The sequence below is a fragment of the Mustela nivalis genome (assembly GCF_964662115.1).
Source record: "Mustela nivalis genome assembly, chromosome: 6".
Taxonomy (NCBI): Eukaryota; Metazoa; Chordata; class Mammalia; order Carnivora; family Mustelidae; genus Mustela; species Mustela nivalis.
The window spans coordinates 32,535,405-32,559,799 of NC_139025.1; the positions used below are offsets into that span (position 1 = coordinate 32,535,405).

General features: G+C 52.1%; 1 protein-coding gene across 4 annotated transcripts in view; it reads left to right on the forward strand.

The window, feature by feature from the left end:
• Positions 1-9,927, forward strand: part of ACTN1 (actinin alpha 1) — a 96,540-nt gene extending 86,613 nt beyond the window's left edge. For 2 of the 4 annotated variants that reach the window (XM_082733986.1, XM_082733988.1), the window contains exons 12-21: positions 224-374; positions 830-938; positions 1,438-1,578; positions 2,003-2,185; positions 2,484-2,618; positions 3,830-4,009; positions 4,644-4,790; positions 5,768-5,848; positions 7,587-7,745; positions 9,200-9,927. In XM_082733986.1, the coding sequence (XP_082590112.1) occupies positions 224-374; positions 830-938; positions 1,438-1,578; positions 2,003-2,185; positions 2,484-2,618; positions 3,830-4,009; positions 4,644-4,790; positions 5,768-5,848; positions 7,587-7,745; positions 9,200-9,358 (1,445 nt within the window). In that variant the 3' untranslated portion in view covers positions 9,359-9,927. Of the gene's footprint in view, positions 1-223; positions 375-829; positions 939-1,437; positions 1,579-2,002; positions 2,186-2,483; positions 2,619-3,829; positions 4,010-4,643; positions 4,791-5,767; positions 5,849-6,311; positions 6,378-7,586; positions 7,746-9,199 lie in introns of all 4 variants that reach the window. The other 2 variants (XM_082733989.1, XM_082733987.1) reach the window with 2 other exon arrangements.
• Positions 9,928-24,395: the final 14,468 nt, after the last annotated feature.

The following is a 24,395-nucleotide window of genomic DNA, read 5'->3' on the forward strand; positions in this document are numbered from 1 at the left end:
CACGTCCCATGGAAAGTAGCACCTTCCCCAACCCGGACTTGTGGCAGATGTTCAGCTGCGTCTTGCTTTCTCAGACTGCCGATGGTTGATCGCTGTATGGTGGGCATCTGGGGACATGCCCTGGAAGTGGGGCTTTTGGAGCCCTGAGGGGTGGATGGGCAGGTCCAAGAAGATGGGGCCTCTGGCTTCTGCTCAGCCTTGTATCCCTTTCCCCCGAATGCAGGCAAAGAGGCTATGCTACGGCAGAAGGATTACGAGACCGCCACCCTCTCGGAGATCAAGGCCCTGCTCAAGAAGCACGAGGCCTTTGAGAGTGATCTGGCCGCGCACCAGGACCGCGTGGAGCAGATCGCCGCCATTGCGCAGGAGCTCAAGTAGGAGCGGCCGGGCCGAGGGCTGGGGCTGCAGTGGGAAGGGGATGTAGCTGTGCAAAACGAGGAGGGTGGGTACAGTGAGCTCCCGGGCAGGAAAGGCACCCATACAGAAGGCAGTGAGTGTTGCCTCAGGCGGAGCATGAGCCCGTGCCCCTGCTGCTGAGGGCATCCGGTCCTTCCCTGTAATTAGTGCTGGACCAGAGCTATTGCTCGGCCTCAGGGGGTCAAGACCACCTCCAGTGAGCTGTGGCAGGGGCCCCTGGAGAGAACTGGCCTTCATTTGTCTCCCGGCAGTCTTCCGTAAACCAAGGAGTTGGGGGGTCTTGGGGTCCCTGGAGGTCTTGGGGAGCACGCCTGGCTTCCCTGTACCACTCGTGTGCCCAGCGCTGGGGAGAGGGGAGCAGACCCTGGAGGAAACCCGGGTCATCAGACTCTTGCTGTCTCTCCCCTTCCAGCGAGCTGGACTATTATGACTCGCCCAGTGTCAACGCCCGGTGCCAGAAGATCTGTGACCAGTGGGACAACCTGGGAGCCCTAACCCAGAAGCGGAGGGAAGCTCTGGAGGTGTGGCCCCTGAGGGAGACGGGGGCCGGCCCCTAGCAGCTCTGGGAGCCTCTTGCTGCTTTGTGATTCCCTTTGCCTTGGGCCAGAAGGCCCCACTGGTTCCCTGGATCCACTGTGGCCTATGTGTCGAAGGTTCACTCTGGCACTGGTTTGGGCTTTGCCTTGATGGAGATGCGTCCTTTGTGGCCTCTCTGTCTCATGCACTTCACAGCCCAACCCCAGCCATTTGAGCACTTTCCTATTCTGCAGATCAGACTGAGGGTTGGGCTGGGTGAATCCAGTGTGGGAGGGTCTGTAGACCTCACATTAAGAACCAGTGTCCCAGAGAAAGCCTATTCTTTCTGCCTGCCTTAGTCTGGTCTTCCACACCTAGACCCCTTGGGGCAGGACAGCAGGACCTTGGAGGCTTGGGATGGGGGTCAGGGGGCAGAGAGTGGCAATTCTGGATAGGACTCTGCTGAATACCTCCCTATCCACCCCTTCCAATTTTCACTCCCAGCGGACAGAGAAGCTGCTGGAAACCATTGACCAACTGTACTTGGAGTACGCCAAGCGGGCTGCACCCTTCAACAACTGGATGGAGGGGGCCATGGAGGATCTGCAGGACACCTTCATCGTGCACACCATCGAAGAGATCCAGGTGTGCTGCAGCTCATTGCATAGCAGTAAATAGCTCCCCCATTCTTTTATACAGCTGCAGGGGATTGGATTTAAGAGATTTTGCAAAGGGAGCTTGGGTTACGGAAGGTCACCTGGGGGAGCAGACCCTGTCCTTGTCCTGACAGTGGGTGGTGTACACTTTAGGGGTGGTTGCTCCTGATTTCACCAGTCCTGAGGACGAAGCTCTTGTTAGATGGCTCTGCCTTCACCTCCCTGTGGCCAGCCCTGCCCACCTGGTTCTCAGCCATGAGCATCCTTGGTTGATGCCTCTGCATCTCCCTGCTGGTGTGGAGCCAGGCTTTCAGTGGCCCTCCTGCCCCCACCCCCTACTGTGGGACCCGTAGGGCTCCCTTAGTTCATCTTGCCCACACGAGGCACCGTCATTCTACTTCTCTTCCACTCAGGGACTGACCACAGCCCATGAGCAGTTCAAGGCCACCCTCCCTGATGCTGACAAGGAGCGCCTGGCCATCCTGGGTATCCACAACGAGGTGTCCAAGATCGTCCAGACCTACCACGTCAACATGGCGGGCACCAACCCCTACACAACCATCACTCCTCAGGAGATCAATGGCAAATGGGACCACGTGAGTGGAAGGGCTGGGTGGGGCATTGGCTGGGCTACAGAAGGTTTTATAAGGGCATGGATTTTGTCCCCTTTTTTGGTTGACTTTTATTGATGTTCATGGATTTTATTTTTTTTTCCTTATCACACGGTAAGCACTCAATCTGTCCAGTTAACGAGCGATGGAGTTTCTGGACCTGGTCACTCCTGTTCTGTTACTGCCTCACTCCTTCCCTTCATGCCTCCTCCATTTCCTCAGTCTGAAGTATGGGACACGCGGCTGGCCCGTTACCCACGTCCTGTGACTGTCCCCACCCCAGGTGCGGCAGTTGGTGCCACGGAGGGACCAGGCCCTGACGGAGGAGCACGCCCGCCAGCAGCACAATGAGAGGCTACGTAAGCAGTTCGCAGCCCAGGCCAATGTCATCGGGCCCTGGATTCAGACCAAGATGGAGGTGGGTCCCCTCACGGGAGGCAGGGATGGCTCCCCTCACGGGAGGCTTCCGCCCCTTCCCAGCACTGTCCCAGCCAGTCAGGCTGCCCTCTCTCCTCCTAGGCAGGATCCCGGGAGGAATGCTGGTCCCAAGCCCACGATGGGTCTGTGGCCCTACAGGGGGTATGGAGCCTGTCAGGGAAGGCCAATGGGTTGATCCCGATCTCTGGTTTGGGTACAAAGACCCACTCAGGGCTGCCACTAAAGAGTCACACGAGAAAGTGCCACAGATGTATCGTTGCTGAATCGCTGATATATCGTTGACTTATTTGGCTGACCAGGTGTCCCTTCCTTCTGAGCAGAGAACTTTGTCAAAGAGAAGGATCTTTACAGAGAGAGAACTGGGCCTTGGGCAAGTGTGGAGGTTTTTTGCTGAATTATTGGGCCAGATCCTGGGGTACTATATGTAGATCAGGAAAGGGGCCCTGTTTGGGTTAGAGCATGGTGTTCCCGTGAGCTCCTTGACGGCAGAGACCATGTCAAGCTCATGGTTGTCTCTCCTGCACCCCAGCCCCACCTGCTTAACCATGCATTGTGCATAGTAGCTGCTCAGGAAATACTTGCTGGGTCGAATTGAGTGCACAGAAAAGGCTTTTACAAACAAGTTTTGTTTCCATAGATGACGTACAGACAGAAAGGGGGCTGAGGCCCGGCCCATGGGGCAGGTAGGATTGAGGCAGGCGGAGGCAGGCAGCCTAGGAGCAGAACAGCAGGTGCATGGCCACTGAGGAGACACTTCAAGGGCTCTGAGGCTGTGGGGAAGCTGGCTCTGTGGGCAGAGAGAGTCCCTGAGGTGGGTGATCATTGGAAACACAGCTTGGGCGGGGAGTTTGAATGGCAAGCAGAGGAGCAAGCATTTAGGTTAGGAACTGACCTAACCGCCCCCTTCTGAGCCTGAGAGGCACCCGAGAGACGGGAGGTATGTCATCTAGTGATAGTGCTTTTCATACCCCTTTACAATGCTGTTTCCATACCAAAGTGTGTCCCTGCTGACTGGATCTTGTTCTTGCTGGACTGATTATCACTGATGGGTTCCCTGATACTGGGGTGGCAGGCGAGGGGAGGCACCAAGGAGAATCATGTGAGGGGCTGACCAATGACCTGGGTGCCCCAGTCCCTACCCCAGCGACAAGAGTGGGACAGTCTGACAAGGGCTTCCTTCCCGGTGAGCAGGAGATCGGGCGGATCTCCATTGAGATGCACGGGACTCTGGAGGACCAGCTCAGCCACCTGCGACAGTATGAGAAGAGCATTGTCAACTACAAGCCCAAGATCGACCAGCTGGAGGGCGACCACCAGCTCATCCAGGAGGCGCTCATCTTCGACAACAAGCACACCAACTACACTATGGAGGTGGGTGGCACCGGTCTTGCTTCTCCAGGGGACGTCCAGGCTGGGGCAGGGGGGCAGTTACCCATCTTCCAAGGAAAGTGCTCACAGTAGGAGGACAAGCTCTCGCTTGGGAGTGAGGGCATACTCGCCACTGCTCTCCTCTGGAGCTCTGGGTCTTCGGGCCCTTCTGAATTTCCCAGGGAGCTTGTCGAGAATGCAGACTTCAAGCCTTCGGCTCTAGGACTTGATTCCCTAGGTCTGGGCAAGGGCAGAGGAGTCTATGTTTTGAACAGGCCCCTGTGATTCAGCTGCAGGTGATCTCCAGACACTGGCTTAGACACCCGCTTTCCAAGCAGTGACTGGTTTGGACCATGAAGGAAAGTGTGTGTGGCTATGGAATCGGATATGCAGGGCCCTCCCTCCTGCCCTGACTCGGGCCACCAGTTCTGGTCTCTGCTGCCTCAGGTGGAGGCCACTGCCCTCCTGTGCTTCCCCTTTCATCATCTGGATCCTCTGGCCCAGTGATACTATAAATCTGGCTGGAAGTCTGGATTTGGTGGCTTGGGCCATTTCCACGGTTGGGGGGAGGAGTCGCCGGGAGCAGCCAAGGCCCAGGCCTGGGGCCCCTTCACTGACAGGCCCCTCATCCCCCCAGCACATCCGTGTGGGCTGGGAGCAGCTCCTCACCACCATCGCCAGGACCATCAACGAGGTGGAGAATCAGATCCTCACCCGAGATGCCAAGGGCATCAGCCAGGAGCAGATGAATGAGTTCCGGGCCTCCTTCAACCACTTTGACCGGGTGAGAGCCCCACTGCCTGCACTTAGAGCAGTCCCCAGCCCCTGCCCCAGGGCCCTGGAAGGCAGTGTGCCCAGGAGGTGGGCAGCCATGCTGGGCCAGTTCCTGGGCAAGGGAGGGAGAGGAGGAGGGAAGCAGGAAGGCAGCTTGCCTTGACTCTGGACCGCACAGCTGGTCTCAGAAAGCCTGTCCTGGTGTGGCTGTGAACTTCCCCACTTTTCTGGACCAAGAGCTCATATAGTGAGTGGAGAGAGGATCACTGGCCCCCGACACCTGTTCTCCTGCCACGAGGAGTCAGTCCTTGGGAGCGAGGCTACCCTAGCCTCAGGGGCCGGCCTGCTGTCCCCTCTCTGTGGGGACTGTAGCTTGCCTCTGCCTCAGGACAGAGGAGCAGAGGCCCCCTCCCCTATTTCACTCCCCAGCAGCCTTTGGGGGACTCTGGGGGCATCAGCATTGTTTGTCCTGGGTTCTCATCCCAGCTCTGGGACAGGTTGAGCTGTACGTGGGCCATCCCTCCCAGTGCCCTGGGGCTTCTGGGTAGCCAGACGGCTGGGCGCTTGGGGTTCGGTGCTGCCCACCACCCCTGCCTGCTTCCCTGTCCTCCAGCCTCCTGGGTGGGTGAAGCCCTCTTGGAAAGCGGCATCAGGGCCTTGGGGCTGGGGTGGGCTGGGCCCTTCTGGGGGAGCTTCTCACCCTCCTGGCTCACCATGGTCCCCTCTGGCCTGCTTCCTGGAGCCGGGCTGCGTGTGCCAGGGAGAGGGCACCCACTGGGCCTCGTCCGTGTGTCTAACTGTGTGCACTTTTTATTTCCCCTCCTCCCCTGCCCCTTCCACCCTCCACCCTCTCCCTCCGCATGCCTTTGTCCCCATGTCTCCCCACACGCACCACCCTCCCCCCTGGGGCATGGCCCACCCCCTCCCCTCACGGCCTCCACCTCCCTGGCACCGCATGGCTCGCTGCCTGGCGCACGGCGGCCCCAGGATCACTCCGGCACGCTGGGTCCCGAGGAGTTCAAAGCCTGCCTCATCAGCTTGGGTTATGATATTGGCAACGACCCCCAGGTACTCGCCTCCTGCATGGAGCACACTCAGGGGTGGCATCCGGGGCGAGAAATAACGCGTTTCTCCTTTCTCTTTTCTCTCTCTATCTGGATCTCCCTGTCTCCCCTTTCCTGTGGGCCTCGGGGGCTCGTCCTCTCCTGCTGTCCCTGCCTGGCCCGTGTCGGGCTCCTCTTCCCATTGCTCCGACCTCTGACCTCTGTCGTCTTTTGTGGGAACCTGCCCGGGGCCCATCTTCCTCTCTCCTCGTCACTCTCCATCCTGTGGACGGACTGTTGCCTCTCCCTGTTCTCTCTCCTCCCCATGGATGTATCTCCTCCTGTGTTCCTTTTTCCTTCCTAACGCCCCCAATCATACATGTTGACCTCCCCTTCTGGCCATCTGTGCCCTGTCTTCCTGGCCCTGGGCCGGCCTTTCCTCCTCCTGCCTCTGACCCTCCTGTGTCTTGGTGCCACTGGCCCCACAGAAGAAGACAGGCATGATGGACACGGATGATTTCCGCGCCTGCCTTATCTCCATGGGTTACAACATGGTAATGTAAACCCCACCCTCTGTTCTGACGAGGGCTCGCTGTCTGGCCAGGAAAGCCGAGGCCTGGCGAGAGCAGGCTGGAAGCCCTCAGGCTAGGGGCTGCCCTCCCTGGAGGGGCCTCATGATTCTGGTCCATGGGGAAGATGGAGCCCTGCAGGCTGGGCCCAGCCTCGTGGACAGCGTGTGTCCCAGAGGTCTGGCCCTCTCACCTCGGTCTCTGTGCCGGTGTATTTTTTTGGTACTTCCTGTGGTGGTGGGCTTTTCCTCTCCCATGGTGGCTGGTGGGGCTGGCCCCCAAGGCTAGCAAAAAGGACTGGAGGTTTGGACTTCCGGGTAGGGTTTGGCTCGACTTCCTCTTTCAGGAAGCACAGAGATTTCTGCGGCTGCCCTGGGGGGTGGCTGCAGCCACGCCCACCACCCCTTGGCCTTTACGGCCTCCTCCATGGTATAACCTTACACTCGGGGGCCTGAGCTGGGCCGCGAGGCAGGTGCCAGGCCTCAGTGCAAAGGGCAGAGCTTGTGGGCTGCCCCAGGCCAGGCCAGGGCACAGGCTTAGGACGCAGGGAACCCAGGAGTAAACCCTAGCTCTGTCATCACCAGCTTGGGGAGCGGGGTGAGGTGAGGGGACCCCTACGGGACTGCGGCCAGGGTTCACCAAAGGAACTTTGTGAGTGTGGCTCCTGGGTCTGACACACAGGAAGTACACTGTGGTGGGGGGGGGGCGCAGGTTGTGGAGCCAGACCATCCAAGTTCAAATCCCAGCTCTGTTAACCTGCTGGCTGTGTGACTCTGAGCAAGTCACCAAGCCTGTCTGGGCCTCCAGTTGCTCATCTGGAAACCTCATGGAAGTAATAAGGACCTGCGCCATACAATGGGGGAGGGGATGAGAAAAGAGGTGAAAGGCATCCAGCCGTCAGAAGAGTGCGGTTCGCGGTACATGTCGCGACTGGCAGCCATTACAGCTGTCGTCAGCATTGTCATCATGTGCTCCGATGGGAGCCTGGGGGGTGTGGGAAGCCTGAACGGAGTCTTCGCTCTTGGGTCTAATGTCCCTGTGATGCCCTTAGGACAGCCCCCAGGGGCCGCTGTGTCCCCCACCCCCAGCAGCCTCAGGCAGCTCTGAGCCCCCAGGGGCGTAGGTCCGTATGAGACATTCCCGGCAGCCTGCGGCTGAGAGGCTGACAGGCCTGGGGTTGGTTCTTCTCTCTAGGGAGAGGCAGAATTTGCCCGTATCATGAGCATCGTGGATCCCAACCGCCTGGGTGTAGTGACGTTCCAGGCCTTCATTGACTTTATGTCTCGGGAGACGGCCGACACAGACACAGCAGACCAGGTCATGGCCTCCTTCAAGATCCTGGCTGGGGACAAGGTGGGTCTCCGGTGGCGTGGGTGCTGTCTGTGCAGGGTGCGGGGGGGGGGTCACTTGCACCCTGCATCCCCTTCTTCCACTGGGCTTCCCCCTGCTGTCCATCTCCCCCCATTTCTGTAATGTTTTGGGATCAGCTAAGGTGTTCGGGCACAGCGTGAGTCTAAGGGGGTCTCTTTCCGGGGAGCGGGACCCCTTCGTAGTCAGGTGGGAGTGGTGAGTCGTGGAGGCGGGTAGAGTGGGGTGAGGACGTGACCGGGTGATGGAAGGGTCGTCTGAGAACTCAGACTTCACCCTGCTATTGCGCTGCACGCCGGCGCGGACCACCATCAGGGAGTGGGAGGGTAGCGTGTGTCTGATTGGTCTACCCTGAGCAGCAGTCAGTTTGGGTTTCCCAATTTCCCAAGTTCCCTGCAGTGCCCTGCCTGGCAGTGGAACAGTGGGAGTGCCAGCAGAAACTGGCAAAGCGGGGATGTCTGGAGGTCAGATTTCCTTTCTGTAAAATTCATAGGATAGGCCTTCTGCCATCCTTCCTTCAGACTGAAAAAATGGAGTTATAAAAAGCCAAAGCCAGTGGGGAGCATCATTTCTGAAATGTCTCAGTCTATAAAAGCGAAAGATTGAGCCAAGAGAAGTTCCTGAAGGTCAGTTCCTAAAGTTTAAGGACACACTCTTAGAGTCCTGGCACCTGGAGTTGGAATGACCCTTGGAAACCATCTCCTTCAAGTGACTCTGGGTCTCTCAAGTCCAGAAAGGGGCCTGGGTTCCTGGCTTTTGGAGTGACCTAGGGGTGACCCCATTCTCCTCAAAGCTGGTTCGTAGGGGGCTTTGGCAGAGGTAGGGCAAGGTGCTGGGGGCCCACCTCGTGGGGCCAAGCCTCCGAGTGAGCTGTTCTGGAGGCTAAACTCCCCAGAGAACCAACTTCCCAGTAGACCTGTCACGGGTGCGCAGAGACCTGGGCTGGGGACCAGGGAGGCGCGGGCAGGCCTGCATCTTGCAAACCTGGTGGAGGTAGCTGTCCCCCCGCGGCGATGTCCCGCTTGGATGCTCACTGTATTTGTGGAAATTCATCATCTTCAGAGTGCTTGCTTGAGTGGGTGTGCCTCCCTTGTGTTACCAGAGTCCCTGCGGGTGGCTCTAGCCTGTGATTGCTGCAGACCAGAGTGATACCTGAAATAACAGGTACAGTTAGCATTTGAATTAGCTTGGAAACAGGCCAGACTGCTACAGAGATGGCAAACAGGAGATTGAAAAGGAACATGTATTTTGTATATGCACACATATGTATGTATGCACGTGTATGCATTATAAAAACACACGTTATATATGTATACGGAATACACCTGTGGATCTGTGCGTGTGCGCACGTCTCTGTATCCAGAAGCAGGAGTAGGGGACGGGGCGGGGTGCTGTCGCCCATAGTGACATCCGGGTCCCCCTGCCGGCTCTCTCCCCAGAACTACATCACGGTGGATGAGCTGCGCCGAGAGCTGCCGCCCGACCAGGCCGAGTACTGCATCGCGCGGATGGCCCCCTACACCGGCCCCGATGCCGTGCCAGGTGCTTTGGACTACATGTCCTTCTCCACGGCGCTCTACGGCGAGAGCGACCTCTAACCCGCCTGCCCAGGCCAGCGCCCTTGCCTTGCCCGCTGTGCGCCCCTGCCCTGCGCCCCCGCTGCCCCCTCTCCCGCCCGGGTGTGGTCTCTGTGCTCTGCCTCGAACCGGGAGAGCTGGGACCCACGTGGCATCGAGCCTCCCTGCCCGCAAAGTGACAGTTTACAAAATTATTTTCTGCAAAAAAGAAAAAAAAAAGTTACGTTAAAAAAAGTAAAAAAACAAAAAACCAAAAAACCACATATTTTATTATAGAAAAAGTATTTTTTTCTCCACCAGACTTAAATGGAAAAGAGGAAAAATTAACTGTTTGCACCGAAATGTTTTGTTTTATTGTGACATAGGACAATAACCAAGCACAACGTTCTATTCTATACTTTTTATCAATTTTTTTTTTCTCTCTGTATCATCTGCTGTATTCATTTCTCCAATCTCATGTCCACCTTGCTGTGGGAGTGGAGGGGTGGGGGTAGGGGGATATCTTGTCAAAAGGCACATTGGTGCATGTGTGTTTGCTAGCTCACTTGTCCATGAAAATATTTTATGATATTAAAAAAAATCTTTTGAAATGGCTGTTTTTTAAGGAAGAGAATTTCTGTGTCTTGTCTTCTCGTTTTTAAGCCCAGAGGTGTGGTTAACGCACTTTTTTCCCTTAGTTTTAATATTGCTGATTAAAAATGAACAAGATTGGAGAGTGTGGACGATTTTGATACTACTTGTCACACACCGTATTAAAGCAACAGCGCTACCATGACCTCTCTTGGCCTGCTCCTTGCTTACTGTTTTCCAGGAGGGTGTGTGGGGTCAAGGATGATGGGGTCCACCTCTACCCAAACTTAGTAGGTTTTTGACCCTGGCACATTCCATCCTCCTATATTTCGCTATGTTTATTTAATTTAAAAAAAAGTGGTTTCCTCAGAAGCCTCTTAAATGAGTTGAAGATAAGGTCATGGATGTGTAAAGAAGGGACTCTGTAATGATAAGTCCTACCTTTGTTTTCTGTAGCATCAGCTCTGTGATACCTGTGTGCCCCTCCCTATTTTTTCCTATAAGGGAACACACTGAACTGTCTTTTTTTTTTTTTTTTTAAGATTTTATTTATTTATTTGACAGGCAGAGATTACAAGTAGGCAGAGAGAGAGAGGAGGAAGCAGGCTCCCCACTGAGCAGAGAGCCCGACTTGGGATCCTGACCCGAGCCGAAGGCAGAGGCTTTAACCCACTGAGCCACCCAGGCGCCCCCACACTGAACTGTCTTAAAGAGTCCTCGTGTTTTTCGCTATTCAGAATGTCATCCAGTCAGGGCGCCTGGGTGGCTCAGTCGGTTAAGTGTCTGCCTTTGGCTCGGGTCATGATTCTAGGGTTCTGGGATTAAGCCCCATCTCTGGCTCCCTTGCTCAGCAGGGAGTCTGCTTTTGTGCCCCCCTCTGCCCCTCCCCAACTTGCGCTCGTTCTCTCTCTCAAATAAATAAATAAAATCTTAAAAAAAAAAATGTCCTGCAAATAGCAGCCTCCCAGCATCACCTGGGAGCTTGCTGGAAATGCAGTCTTGGGCCTCACCCCAGACTTTCAGAATCTGCATTTTAACAAGCTCCCCAGGGCATCTGTGTGCCCCCCTCTAACTTCTCCAGTTTTTCCTCCTTACCTGTATCTCCTCCCTGAGGCTGTTTCTTATTTACAGGACAGGGAGAGAAGACTATCGGTGGTAATACCAGTGCAATAGACTGCCATTTCCAAAGTGGGGAGACTGTACTATAGTTCCTTCAGCCATTAAGTGGCAATAACAGTGCTGTTGGAAAGCCAGTGCATATCCATAGAGCTCCTAGAATCTTAGAACATTCTAGAATACTCACTGCCCAGGGAAAGAGGCAAGCAGACTGTTTAGAAGGAAGGACATGGGGTAGAGGTTGGCATTTGCTTTGGGGACATTCCTGTCGGATTAACCACTAGCTGGTTAAAAGTCCGGTAAATGCTCACTGTTGGTCTGCCGTGGGTGCAGCCCCATGGGGGAAGAACATGGAACAAGGCCAGAACCTGGCCTCAGAGGCTCAAAGTTCTTTTAAAGAGGCTAATACACAAGATTCCCTGTCTTATTAGCTATTTACTTGCAAGTCTAACTGAGGGCACAGTGGTAGAGGAGTAGAGGAGGGGGAAATTGTTCCAACCCGAAGGTTTCCTAAACCCAAGGTACAAGCACTTGACTATACCACAGTTTCTAGAGGTACGATCAATTGGCCTTGTCACCACTCAGGTTAGAAAAGAATTGTGTAAGTGTCATTGGGACGAAAGTATGCTTTTACTGAGTTAGTCCACATCCTTTAAAGAAATGCCCTTACTTGATATTCCCAATATTCAAGTGTGCTTATGTGTGTGCAGATGGCTGTAGTTACTTAAAATTTTCAGTCTGTTAAAGAGGTAAACATTCTAAAATCCGTTTCTGAAGCTGTTTAGGTCATCACACTCATCTTATATGGATAATGTCATTTTTTTCTTGCTTCTAATCATTCACACATGTAACAATTAACCACTCCCCAAACAACCCCGTTTAACTCTCCCAAAATAATTAAGTTCCTGTAAATATTTTAAGCATACTTATAGATTTTAATAACTATTCCCGGTACATCGGGCTCCCCACTGAGGCAAATTTAAATTGAGGCCACAAATTCTTGCTCAGCACAAAGCAACTGAAATACTATAAATGGAAGTCGAGTCCTCTGGGGCAACTCAAAGCTGTTTACTGACAGTTCCCTTCTACCTCTAAAATGAAAATCACATCTAATCTCAATTTCACATTCCAGGTAAAAACCCCAAAGTGAATATATGCCAGATTCTCTTAGGACTTCAAGCTCCTTAAATTAATCCACAGGTTTTCATGAGTATAAAACCTCTGAATCTTCATGCCAAGAGTTGGATCTATTTCATCCTTCTATTTCTTTCTACCTAGGAGATCTCAAGTTCCCCTGGCATTCGTTGCTGGGTTTTCGGGTTACAGGTTGAGGATTGTGACATGTGTCACATGGGGAGTCTGAAGCAGGACACAAGATGAGGCGTTCACCCACTTCCGGGTTTTCCCCAAGGCCCTGGGGATCTCAGGGCATCGATTCTAGAGTCGGGTGTTGTTTGCTGGGTCACCAGGGCCCCTGAGCCCAGGCCCCTCCTCGGGCACTTCTTCTGCAGCCTGTCGCCTTACTCCCTTGATGGTCTTTTGTGTCTCACTGTTGGCCACTTTTCATCATAAACCATTCCAGCTTACTCTGAATGATTGGGGGCATGGAATTTCCTACCCCGACGAAGGTTGAGCCTGCGTCGGTGGGATGAACACATTGCATCTTTCCTGCCGAGGTAGGGCATGGATTTCTTCTGTGTTTTTATCTGCCTCTGCCGCATACCTTTGGAGGGATTTTGTTGACAGCCTGATAAAGGCCAGTCCGTAAATACAGCTGCTCTTTCTCTGGCCTGTCAAGCCTTCCATAAAATGCTGCGAACATTCCACATCCCAGGCCTGTCTCAGGAATCTGCTGTGTCCTGTCACTGGGCCAACTCAGAACAGTCCCCTGGATACAAGACTGATGCCCGAAGGGTACAGTCAGTAGAGTGAGCGGGTTACCAGAACTGAGAACAAATAAGGTTTCCTTAGGTTGTAAGGAGCTTAGAGGCTTTGTGGGTTCTTTGGCCTGTGCCAAAGGGTAGGGCTGCTGGGCATGGATGGTGTTGAAAGGTGGGGTGAGGCATGCCTCTGGGTCACCTCCCCTATACCCAGCCCTAGACAGGTCTGCCTTCCTGTCACCAAGGGAAGAAATACAACCTTTTTCGACATCAGTGCCTTTCAGAGGAGACACATGGGCTCGGGTGGGCCCTGCTACTTCCCAGCTGGGCGCATAACCTCCCCACATGTGGCTCAGTCATTAAGCATCTGCCTTCGGCTCAGGTCTTGGTCCCAGGGTTCTGGGACCGAGCCCCGCATTGGGCTCCCTGCTCAGCAGAGAGCCTGTTTCTCCTTCTTCCCCTGCTTACTGCTCCCCCTTTTGGTGTTCCCTGTTGCTGTTTTTTTCTCTCTGTCAAAGAAATAAAATCTTTAACCACCCCCCCCCCACCACGTGTTGTCAACAATGCTGTTTTCTGTTTGAGTTGGCCGGTGGTAGGCATTTAATTGGTGACAGTAAGTATTAACACAGTTTTTTTTTTTTTTAAATTATCTGTCCTTTGTTAAGCTATTTTAAATATTCGTAAGGCAAAAAGGCCTGGCCCTAGAAAAATCCTAGTAAGGGGAGTGCTCTTCCAGTCTTAGAGCTCCGCGGTGGGCTGAATCGTGGCCCTGGTCCCTGGAGCCTGTGATGACGTCTTTTGCATGGCAGATGGGACTTTGCAGAGGCAATTAAGGGTCTGGACATGGGAAGATTATGCTAGATGGTCTGGGTGGGCCTTCAGAAAGAGTAGGCCAGAGTGTCTAAGTCAGAGAAGGAGAAATGATGGAGGCAGAGACTGGAACGCTGTTGGGCCATAAGCCGAGGCATGTGGACGGCCTGTAGGAGTTAGAACTGGCAGGGGAATGGATTATCCCCTAGAACCTCCCGAAGAAATGCAGCCCTGCTACTGACCTTGGCTTTCTGAACTCCAAAACCATAGGCATAAGGCATACCCTGTTGTATGGCACTTCGCAGATAATGTGTTGCTTACAGGTTGAAGCTTTGTGGCCACCCTGAGTTGAGTAAGTCTTGGTGCCATTTTTCCAACATTTGCTCATTTTATGTCTCTGTGTCAATAAAGCATTTTAAAATTAAGGCATGTGCGTCGTTTTTTTGGGACACAATGTTAATCGCACACATACTAGGCCACGGTATAGTGCAAACACCACTTTTTTGTGCAGTGGGGGACCAGACATTTCAGCTGGCTGGCTTTATTGTGATGTTTGCTCTGTTGTGGTCCGGATCTAGAATGGAACCTGGGGGAGCTCCGAGCTAGACACAGATAATAAATCTGTGTTGTTTTAAGTCACTATGTGTGTGGTAGTTTGTTACAGCAGCAGTAGGAAACTAATTCATGCTCTGTTGTCCAGGTCTCTGGGAAGCCTGACTGCCTCCCTGATGTCAGTGGCCTGGGTTAGACGCTTGAGGCTCTGGAGAAACCACTCCAGGCTCAAAGGCCCGAGTTGGCGATGTTGGTGCTTGGGGGGTGGCCACAGCCTTTGGACCAGACCCCCTAACCCTAAACACAGTAGCCCACAGAGGAGGGAGATGGAAGCTACACCCAAAAGGGCCAGAATGGCTGGGCCCAGCAGGAGGTGGGGGAGCTGGATGGTGGCACGGGGCTGAGGGCTGCAAGCAGGACACAGTCTGGACACTAAGTTGTTGGAGAAGATCAGGAGTTGAGGATTTTGTTTCGTTTTCAGTCGTCTCGGATCAGATCTAATGGAGCTGTCCCCTTGTCCTTCCCAGAATTTTCTGGGAGCCCTCTCAGGCTCTACTCACGGCAAAAATTCTTTTTAGTTCCAAATTTGGGCCCAGTGGGGAAAGCAGCATTTCAGGAAGAGAGGAAGGAGCCATTACAAGGTAAGAGCATGGGGAGTGCCACGGGAGGGGTGAGAGATTTCCAGGGAAGCTTAAATGGGCCTCCATGGCGGGCGAACGGTGGGATGAAGGACCAGAATGTGGAATGTTAGTGTGGAATGTGGGGGTCACGGAGTCCAACCTTGCCATTTGACAGAGGAGAAGATTACAGCCAGAGAGCAATGCCTTGCTTGAGGTCACAGAAGTAGGTTGAGGCAGAGCTGCGGGAGTACCCGGATAAAGTCCCCCAGAGGTATGGAACATGGTGGCTTCAGCCAGGGCAATGGGATTTGCTCTCTGGTTTCAGCCTGGCCTGTGTGCTCCCCGGGAGTGGAGGGTGCAGCCCCACTCAGGCCACCTGAACTTGGACTGGGTGTGACAGGACTCTTACTTGCCAGCGACACACAGCCTCTGCCTCCCCACAAAACTCTCATAAGGAGTGGACTCTCCAGAGGTGGATGCTGGCCAGCCAACAAACAGGACATGCTCCACGAAAGTGGGAAGGAATGGATTCCCGGCCCTGATGAGGGGCTGCAGCTGGAGGCCAGGAGAATTGGGGCTGGGACCATGGGTGGCCAGCATCCGAGTCAGAGGCAACTGCTGTCACTGTCCTACTCGTACCCAGTCAACTTTCACCTCGAGCTCTTGCATCTCTGTGCCTGGGGACTTTGCTCCCAGAGCCACCAAGCACCACGCTGGCTGAGGACGAGGACAAGGCGGGCTACCAGGAAGAAGCTTCCAGGAAGAAGGCGTACCAGCTCCCTCCTCCTCGGATGGCATTGAGTCTCGGGTTTTGCAGTTTCACAGTGTTACCCCAACAGGAGTCAGTCCAGCTGCCCACTGAGCTTACAGCACAAACAGCCACCAAGAGACTGCTGTGGGGCTAAGCCAAATGAACACACAGCCCATTCTCGGGGACATGTCTGAGAGCAACTTGACCTGAGAGCTTGACCCTTGAGATGTACTCCAAGGGATTCTCACACTCAGTCCAAACACTGTCCTAGAACACTGGGACCTGCTGGTCGGAGAACCTATCCCTGCTGCCAGGTTGAGAAAGAAACATCAAGTGTGCAGGGAGGGAGCCGTCTCCTTTCTCTAGGCTGCACCCCGCGAGTTCCTCACGTGAATCTGGTGGCTGGAGGCCGGGGTGGGGGGTGGATAGGGAGCCTGCTGTGGGCTTGCAGAGAAGAGGGGAAATCTGGTGTCAGGATGGTGGGCACTCAGAAAACTGTCCCTGGGCGCTTGCCGGAGACCCCAGGTTTAGGAGCAAAATTCCCATTTTATAATTCAAGGCAATGGGAAAACAGTTGTTTTTGCAAAACTTTTCTTTATAGGTTATATTTAGGGCACATCTGTCCACTAAGCGCTGCCTGGAGGAGGGTGGGCATTCGGTAAAACAACGTACCCAGAGTCCAGTAAGCCCCCATTAGGGCCTCCATCTTCCCTCTGCACACTACTACCTGAAAATGCCATTTGGGAAAGCGGGTCTTAACATGAGCTGGGTCGATGTTGCCCTCCAGTGGCCAAGTGTGTCCTTACAGCGCATGGCAGGTGGAGAACAGCAGGGAGGAAAACCAAAGCGCTCACCGGGACATCCTCTCCTGCTTCCATTAGCTCAGCTACCAACAACGGGTCTCGACTGGGTGATTTCTGGGATGGGGAGGGCCCTTGATTTGTGCCACAGAAGGATGGCAGAAACAACGGTGCACACTTAGCAGGGGAAAAACAATGGCTAACATTTCTTGAGCCCTTAACTTTGCTCAAGCCCAAGTCTTAAGTCATTTACATGCATTTAATCTTCACACAGATTATTATTATCTCTTTAAAAACCAGGACATCGGGGCACCTGGGTGGCTCCATCGGTTGAGCGTCTGCCTTCAGCTCAGGCCATGGGATTGAGCCCCGCATCGGGTTCCCTGCTCAGCGGGGAGACTGCTACTCCCTCTCCTCTGTTCTACCTCCGTGCTTGTGCTCTCTCTCTCTCTCCATGTCAAATAAATAAATAAATAAATATGTAAGAAAATAAAGATAAAAACCAGGAAACCAAGTCACAGAAATCTTAGGTTAGTGCAGAACTGGGATATCAGTGCAGGTCCCTCTGATCCCCGAAGTAGAAGCGGGGTTTCATTCAACCTGCTAGTGGTTCTTAGACTCTGCTGTGTTCAAGAATTGTTTCAGAAGTTTGTCAAGATGCAGAGTCCGGGGCTCCCTCTCTTGAGAATATGATTGAGTAGGGCCTGAGAGGGGCAAAGACAACTGGGAATCTGTCCTTAGAACGTTCTGGGTAGAATTCCGTAAGTAAGCCAAGAAGGTTCATGGGGCGCACTTTGGGAAGCACCAAAGGAAAATCCCATCATTGCCAGGAGGATGATTTTGTCTGGACACAAGAAAGAACTTTTTTTTCCCCCCCTAAGATTTTATTTATTTATTTGAGAGAGAGAGAATGAGCGGGGGTGGGGGGCGGCGCTGGGTTGGCAGAAGGAAAGTAGACTCCCCACTGAGCAGGAGCCCAATGAGCGACTTGATCCCAGGACCCCGAGATCATAACTTGAGCTTAAGGAAGATGCTTAAGTGACTGAGCCACCCAGGCGCCCCAAGAAGAAATTTCTAGTCCTATACGCAGATTGAATTCACGTCTGCTTGCCAAGCATTTTGATAGGTGCTCTTATGGACACAGTCTCAGTCCCCCTCCTTGGTAACTGTGGGAGCTCAGTGTCCCCAGTGTGCCGATGACGATGCCTCTGAGAGAGCGACCCCTCCCTTCCCGGCTTTCTTCTACTCGAGGTTCCTTTCGTTCAGCATCCCACTCTGGGTTTGCAGTGGGTCTCCCATGATGCCCTCCGAAATAGGCCACTTCCGCACAGGGATTATTTTGAACTGAAGGTGATTGAGAAGCAGATTCAAGAAAGGCTCCCTGTCCTCCTATTGGCCGGAAAGCAGGACCCACAATTGGGAAAAGGTCCCCTTCTCCCCTCCCTACTGGAAAAGACGGAAGTTGGTCACCAGAGAGAACTCTCTCTGCCCACAGCGGCCCCAGAGGAGCCTACATACCAAACCTTGCTAAAAACTAGCCCCTCCTTACCATTCATTTCCGCATTTGCCTTCCCACAATTTGCTGCCCTAGAAACTCAAAGTCTTTTTTTCTTTGTCTTATTGCTTCCCTAAAAATGTATTGTTCTGTCCAGGTGCTGTTTAAGCTCAAGTTCTAACCACCCTTTTTTTTTTTTTTTTAAGTTAATACAATTTCTTTTTTAAAGATTTATTTAAATCAAGAGAGAAAGAGAGCACAAGCAGGGGGAGCAGCAGAGGCAGAGGCAGAAGCAGGCTCCTCGCTGAGCAGGGACCCCCCCCCCCCACCACCACGTGGCACTCCATCCCAGGACCCTGGGGTCACGACCTGAGCTGAAGGCAGACGCTTAACCCACTGAGCCACCCAGGCGCCCTCTAACCACCCTTCTAAGTTACCCAGCTCAGCGCTTCTGGCGTATGTGGGAGGAACGTGTTAATAAACTTCTATTTTTCTCTTGTTGATCTTTTTTTCATTCAAACTCCAACCTTTGTCATTTACTTCCTTTGGTACTTCAAAGTGAAGGATAACTTGGTATATTAAAAAGTATATGAAGATTAAAAATTATCTCAATTATCTACCTTTCAAAGCAGTAAGTGAATTCCCTCTGTTTTGAGGTTTTCCTCTAAAGTATAATGATCATTATTTCAGATTTATGATTTTTACAGAGAAATATGGCTTGAATCAATAATCATCCATCTGATTGATGGAAGATCTAGCATTTAAAATAGATAGTGGGGGGCACCTGGGTGGCTCAGTGGGTTAAAGCCTCTGCCTTTGGCTCAGGTCATGATACCAAGGTCCCGGGATCAAGCCCCGCATCGGGCTCTCTGCTCAGCAGGGAGCCTGCTCCCTCCTCTCTCTCTACCTGCCTCTCTGCCTACTTGAGAACTCTCTCTCTCTGTCAAATAAATAAATAAAATCTTTAAAATAAAATAAAATAAAATAGATAGGGGGGGCACCTGGGTGGCTCAGTGGGTTAAGCCTCTGCCTTTGGCTCAGGTCATGATCTCAGGGTCCTGGGATAGAGCCCCACATCGGGCTCTCTGCTCAGAAGGGAGCCTGCTTCCTCCTCTCTCTCTCTCTGCTGACTTGTGATCTCTCTCTCTGTCAAATAAATAAATAAATAAAATCTTTAAAAAAATAAAATAAAATAAAATAGACAGGGGTGCCTGGGAGGCTGAAGTCGGTTAACTGTCTGATATCAGCTTAGGTCTTGATCTCAGGGGCGTGAGCGCAAGCCCTGTGTTGGACTCCACACTGGGCATAGAGCCCGCTTAGATAAATAGATAGATAGATAGCTTAGAATGGACAAATAACCTGAGTCATTCCAGAAGACCTATCACTTGTTAACCTTGCTTTTTCAAAGTCGTGAAGTATTTGTTCATTTTTTTTTTTTTTTTTGAGACTCAAGTCCAAATACCTATGGAAACAAAACTCAGAGGAAAATTTTTGTTCTAACATTACGTTTGCTATTATAGAAATGCTTCTATAGAAAGTGGAAAATACTTCTGAAATCTGTCTTTTGTTAGTCTAATTTACAGTGCCCCAGTCAATGAACCTGAGATGGGTAGAGGAAAAAAAGGTTTCCTTTCCTTCCCCGGACACCCCCGTGGAAATTAAGCACCTTGAGGTTGCTGGGGACATTTGCATTGTCTGGCAAGGGGCCCAGAGTTAAGTGTAGGTAGTTGTATTGTTGAGCGGAAATGCCCCAGCTGCTGGGAGCAGGCGTGAGGAGGCTTTGCCAGGCCTATGGAGCAGCCGTCCCAGGTGTCGAGGGGTTGGGGGTTGGGCATCAATCCTGGGATCTGGGGGAGTGGGTGGGAGATGTGAGCTGCAATGGGCCATTTGGGAGCCAAGTTGCAGTCATCGCGGGGCTGCTGTTCATGGGAGGCCACAGAGCACTATCAGAGCAGGACACGCTGCCTGCAAGGGACAGGTCCTGTGCAGGAAGCTGAGGAACCAGAGCAGCCGGCTGGGAGGAGGGAAGCTAGCTGGCTCGCAACTGGGCGTCCCAGCCCTGCGGCTCCTCGTGGTCATCTTCCAAATAAACCATTTGTTCTTAAATCCCTGACCGAGGGTCTGTTTTAGGGAATACTCAAACCAAGCCGGTGCCCCTCCACCCGGGGGTCCAGAGCCCCTGGCATGCTGCTGCTTCGTTGACAAGCTAGACCCCGAGGAATATCCAGCAAATAGGAAAATCTCTGGTTTGCAGAGTTTGCTGATTTCTGGGATGTGAGTGCTCCCACCGGGGCTGACTTCCATCCACCAAGTTGATGTCCTGCCCACGAGGTAGAGAGGAGGGGCCTGGGCTCTGCACAGCCCTGTTTCTGGAACACCCGCTGCACGCAGGTGTGTGTGTGTCTGCTCCTCCTCCAGGTGCCTCTGTGGTGGCCTGTCATCTCAGCCATCAGCAGTGTCCACTCCAACCTGGGTATGAATATTTGTTGAGCTGATGAGAGTAGCAAAGTCACAGTGGTAGGAGAGTTGAGGTCGGCAAAGAAGGTTGTGTCTGGGCAGAGAGGAAGGGACCCATGGGCTTGGGAGAGCCACGGGCTGCCTGGAGGTAGTCTTTTGGCTGAGACCTGAGTCCCCGAGCATAAATTTCAAATCCACCAGGCTTGTTAGGGAGAAACTGAACACCCAGCGGTCAGCAAGAATAAAGCCCAATGGAGGGTGGGTAAGGGGCATGTGGGGGAATGTCAAGCCTTTGGGAAGCAGGCGGCTGCAGCCTAGAAGAGGAGAAAGGAGAAGTGTCCCTCAGTCTCTGGAGGACAGCGACCCTGGTTTTATCTGCTACCCCACTGGCCCTCCTTAAGCCCCCAGGCTGGAAGCGAGGCAGGCCCGTCAGTGGCCCCACCAGCTAATTTTGAACATGGGAGACCCAATTTGGCCATCCTGCTCGTCAGTTCCAGTCTAACAAGAGAAATTGCAATTTGTGTCTTTCCCCAAACTGCCACCTTTGGAAGCTTCTGCAGCCTCTTTCCCCAGGGCCTTCGGGGAGCAAGCTGGGTCAGTAAAGACCCAGTGGGCTGGGAAGGCAACAGGGAACCCACAGTGAGAGACTAGGAGGACGGGAAGTAGAGATAGGCCAGAGAGGTCAAGTTTGTTGAACAGCTGCAGCACCAGGTGAGCTAGGAGGCATGAACCAGGCCTTCTAGAAGCTTCTGAGCTTGAAGCTGAATATTAAGGATTCAAATAGAGCAGATGAGAATGATCTACTTATCCTGAAGAATTAGCCAGAGCCTGAGGACAGAAATGACAAACTGGCTTTGATCTTGTCCCCCCTTTATCTAGAAGGCATGAGACTCGGACAACCTACGGGGGAGCATAGGGGCAAGCAAACCTGTGTTTGAATCAATCCTGCTTTGGCTGTTTACTAGCTTAGTGACCTGGGGAAGGCTATTTACCTTGGGTCTCATTCCTCATCTGCGAGCTCAGGCTCCCGGGGCTGTGTAATCATGAATGCTAGCTGACCAACATGGTGCCAGCAATAATTGGTGTACAATAAATAATACTGGATTTTGTCGACTCTAACCTGTCGTCAATTTTTTATTTCTCAGTTTATGGAGATATTGTTGAATATTTTAAGAGGCATCTTTTGGGGGAGAATGCTTTTACCACATGTACCTTTTTTTTTTTTTTTTTAAGATTTTATTTATTTATTTGACAGAGAGAGAGATCACAAGTAGGCAGAGAGGCAGACAGAGAGAGAGGGGGAAGCAGACTCCCTGCTGAGCAGAGAGCCCTATGCGGGGCTCGATCCCAGGATCCTGAGATTATGACCTGAGCTGAAGGCAGAGGCTTTAACCCACTGAGCCACCCAGGCACCCCTTACCATGTGTATCTTGTACACTTTATCTCACCATTTTATTTGTCAGTTCTACCTCATTTAAAAAATAAAATCATCTTTATTTTATGCTCTTCTAAGAAAGAAAACTAAGTGGCCATGTTAACTGATCTGCCGTCAATGGTAAGACCATCCAGATTTCAGAGATAATAAAATGTGAAAATATGCGCATCTTAGCACTGATGACATGCTGTAGTTCTTTTTTTCTTCTCATTTGTGGTTTTTATGCTTCTGGACGTTTCTGCCTCTGGAATATTGTAGAATGTTATAACCCCTCTCTGAGCACCCAGCCCCTGGCTGGGCTAAAGACGTGGTTTCTGAACCTCTTGCCCTCTCTTTCCCTTGCATAGGCTGCTGCCCTCCCACTGCTGGTGCTTGGGGGCTGGGGTATGTATGTCCTTTCAGTTTCAAGGGAAAGGAAGTCAGGGTCTACAGTGGCTCAGACTATGTCTTGGACTTTCTGTCCTCCAGGGGCTATGAATGTGGGCCCACATGGGTCTCCTATCTTTTGGGAGGCTGACAGGCCTCTCTGATTTCTCCTAGCTAAGGCACACAGAAGTTTAGGACACAGTGAAACAGGCACATGCTTCCTTGGTCTGTAGCACTCCAGGGACTGGCCACTGAGGCTGGTGCCACGCAGGCCCTTGTCCCTTCAATTCTCTGTCCTGTCAAATGTTTTCTTTTAATGCCCAACTCAATGACTTGACTTTCCTTTTGCCACACTTTTAAGGTAAGGCTGATGGCAATGAAGCAAAATTTTGTTTCCAAAAATTTTTTGTTGTTGTTTTGAGATATCTTGGTTAAATCGTTTGTAGTTTTTTGTCTTATTCTTTTGTATGAAAGTTAAATCTGCACACCAAAACCTACTGACCCATTCACGGAACTCCTCCTCAGTGACCTCTGAAACCCTAACCCTGAACTCAGTTTACTCTGGGTAGTTGGACACCGAGTAAAGCGGTTTTCTTTGGAAAATGCTTAATAGATTTTTTTTTAAAATTTAAGAGAGTGAGTTTTGGGATTAGATCCCACACTTCCTGGTATGTTGCTGTTATTAATGAGGCTACAGAGGGAAATTCCTGAACATTATCTTTGTACCCATGAATGTGGATGTGTCTGTAAGGTTCATTACCAAGAATGGGATTGCTGTTTTGAAGAGTATGTGCTTTTATAATCCGATAGGCTGAAAATTACCTCTCATTTGTGTTCCCACCTTAATGTTTAAGAAACCCTTTTGTTTGAAGATGAGCTTAAGATTGGATGTCTGGGCGGTTCAGTCAGTTAAGTGTCCTGGGATCAAGACTCAAATGGGGGCCTCTTGCTTAGCGGGGAAGCTGCTTCTCCCTCTGCCTGCTGCTCCCTCTGCTTGTGTTCTCTCTCTCTGACAAAGAAATAAAATCTCAAAATAAACAAACAAACAAACAAATAAATAACCTTAAAGGCCATCTAATAGGTTAAAAGCTGCATAACTAATTTGATAAGCAAAGTGGTAGGGATCATCATCAGTTAGATGTCAGCATATTTGTATGTCTGTGAATGCAAAAACATAATCTCTTCATTGCCAAAGGTTTATAAATTGTGTGCCTGGGACTTTTTAAAAACACTGCTTTACCGAGGTCTGATTGGTAATTAGAAAGCTGTGGATATTTAATGTATACAAGTTGATGCGCTTGTGTCTGGCACTGTTTAAATATCTCCATCCCTGGAAATCACACAATTAACATATACAATTAACATAATAAATTAGACACCACAGTTGTGACGGGACTTTTAAAACGAGGGAAATCAAGTCCGGCTGGGAGGACCTTGCCGCGATCCTGCTTTAGGCCAGTAGGTGGCGCCTGTGCTCCCCAGGGGCCACCCTGCTGTGAAACTGGACTTAATATAGTAACCTGATGTTGCCCTGAACGTATAATTTTCAAACCTCCTATCCCACCACAAGGAAAACCTCGGAGGATTTTCTTCTGGGAAGAGCAATTAGCTTAACCTCTTAGGAGGAGAAATTGCATCTCTGAGCTTGACTGGGAAAGTAAAATATCCTCCCTAAGCGGTCTTAGGGGGTGGAGAGAAACCACCAAAGGCCTTTGGGAGGGAGGGGGTGCTGGAGAGGGCTGGGAACTGCAGGACCAGGGTTAGGGCTTGGGGTGGGAAGTGCCTCGGATCTGAGGACATCAGTCCCCAACCTGTCAGCCTCTGGGTTTTGGTGGGAAGGTGGTAGAGATACTGAGGAGCAGCAAGATTACTTGGGGTGGGGAAGGGGCCTCCCACCTGAGCCCAGCTCAGGCCTATGGGAACCAGGCCAGCGCAGGAGACCTCCCTCCCCGCTCCGCTCCCATCTGTAGTGGTCAGATGTCACAGTGAAGCAGCTGTGGCACAGTGGGTCTGGTCCTGTGCTCACAGAGCCTGCAGTTTGGGGTGGGAGCAGAGCAGCCTTTGGTGGGGTCTTCTCCCAGTCAGGGGACCCCAATCAGTTGCCTGAGTCTCCGGACACCCTGAGATTGGAGAGAAGACTGGAAGGAGTGATCTGAACCAGAGAGAATGGCCTAGAAAGGCCCGGACAACTGGAGGAGAGCCAGCT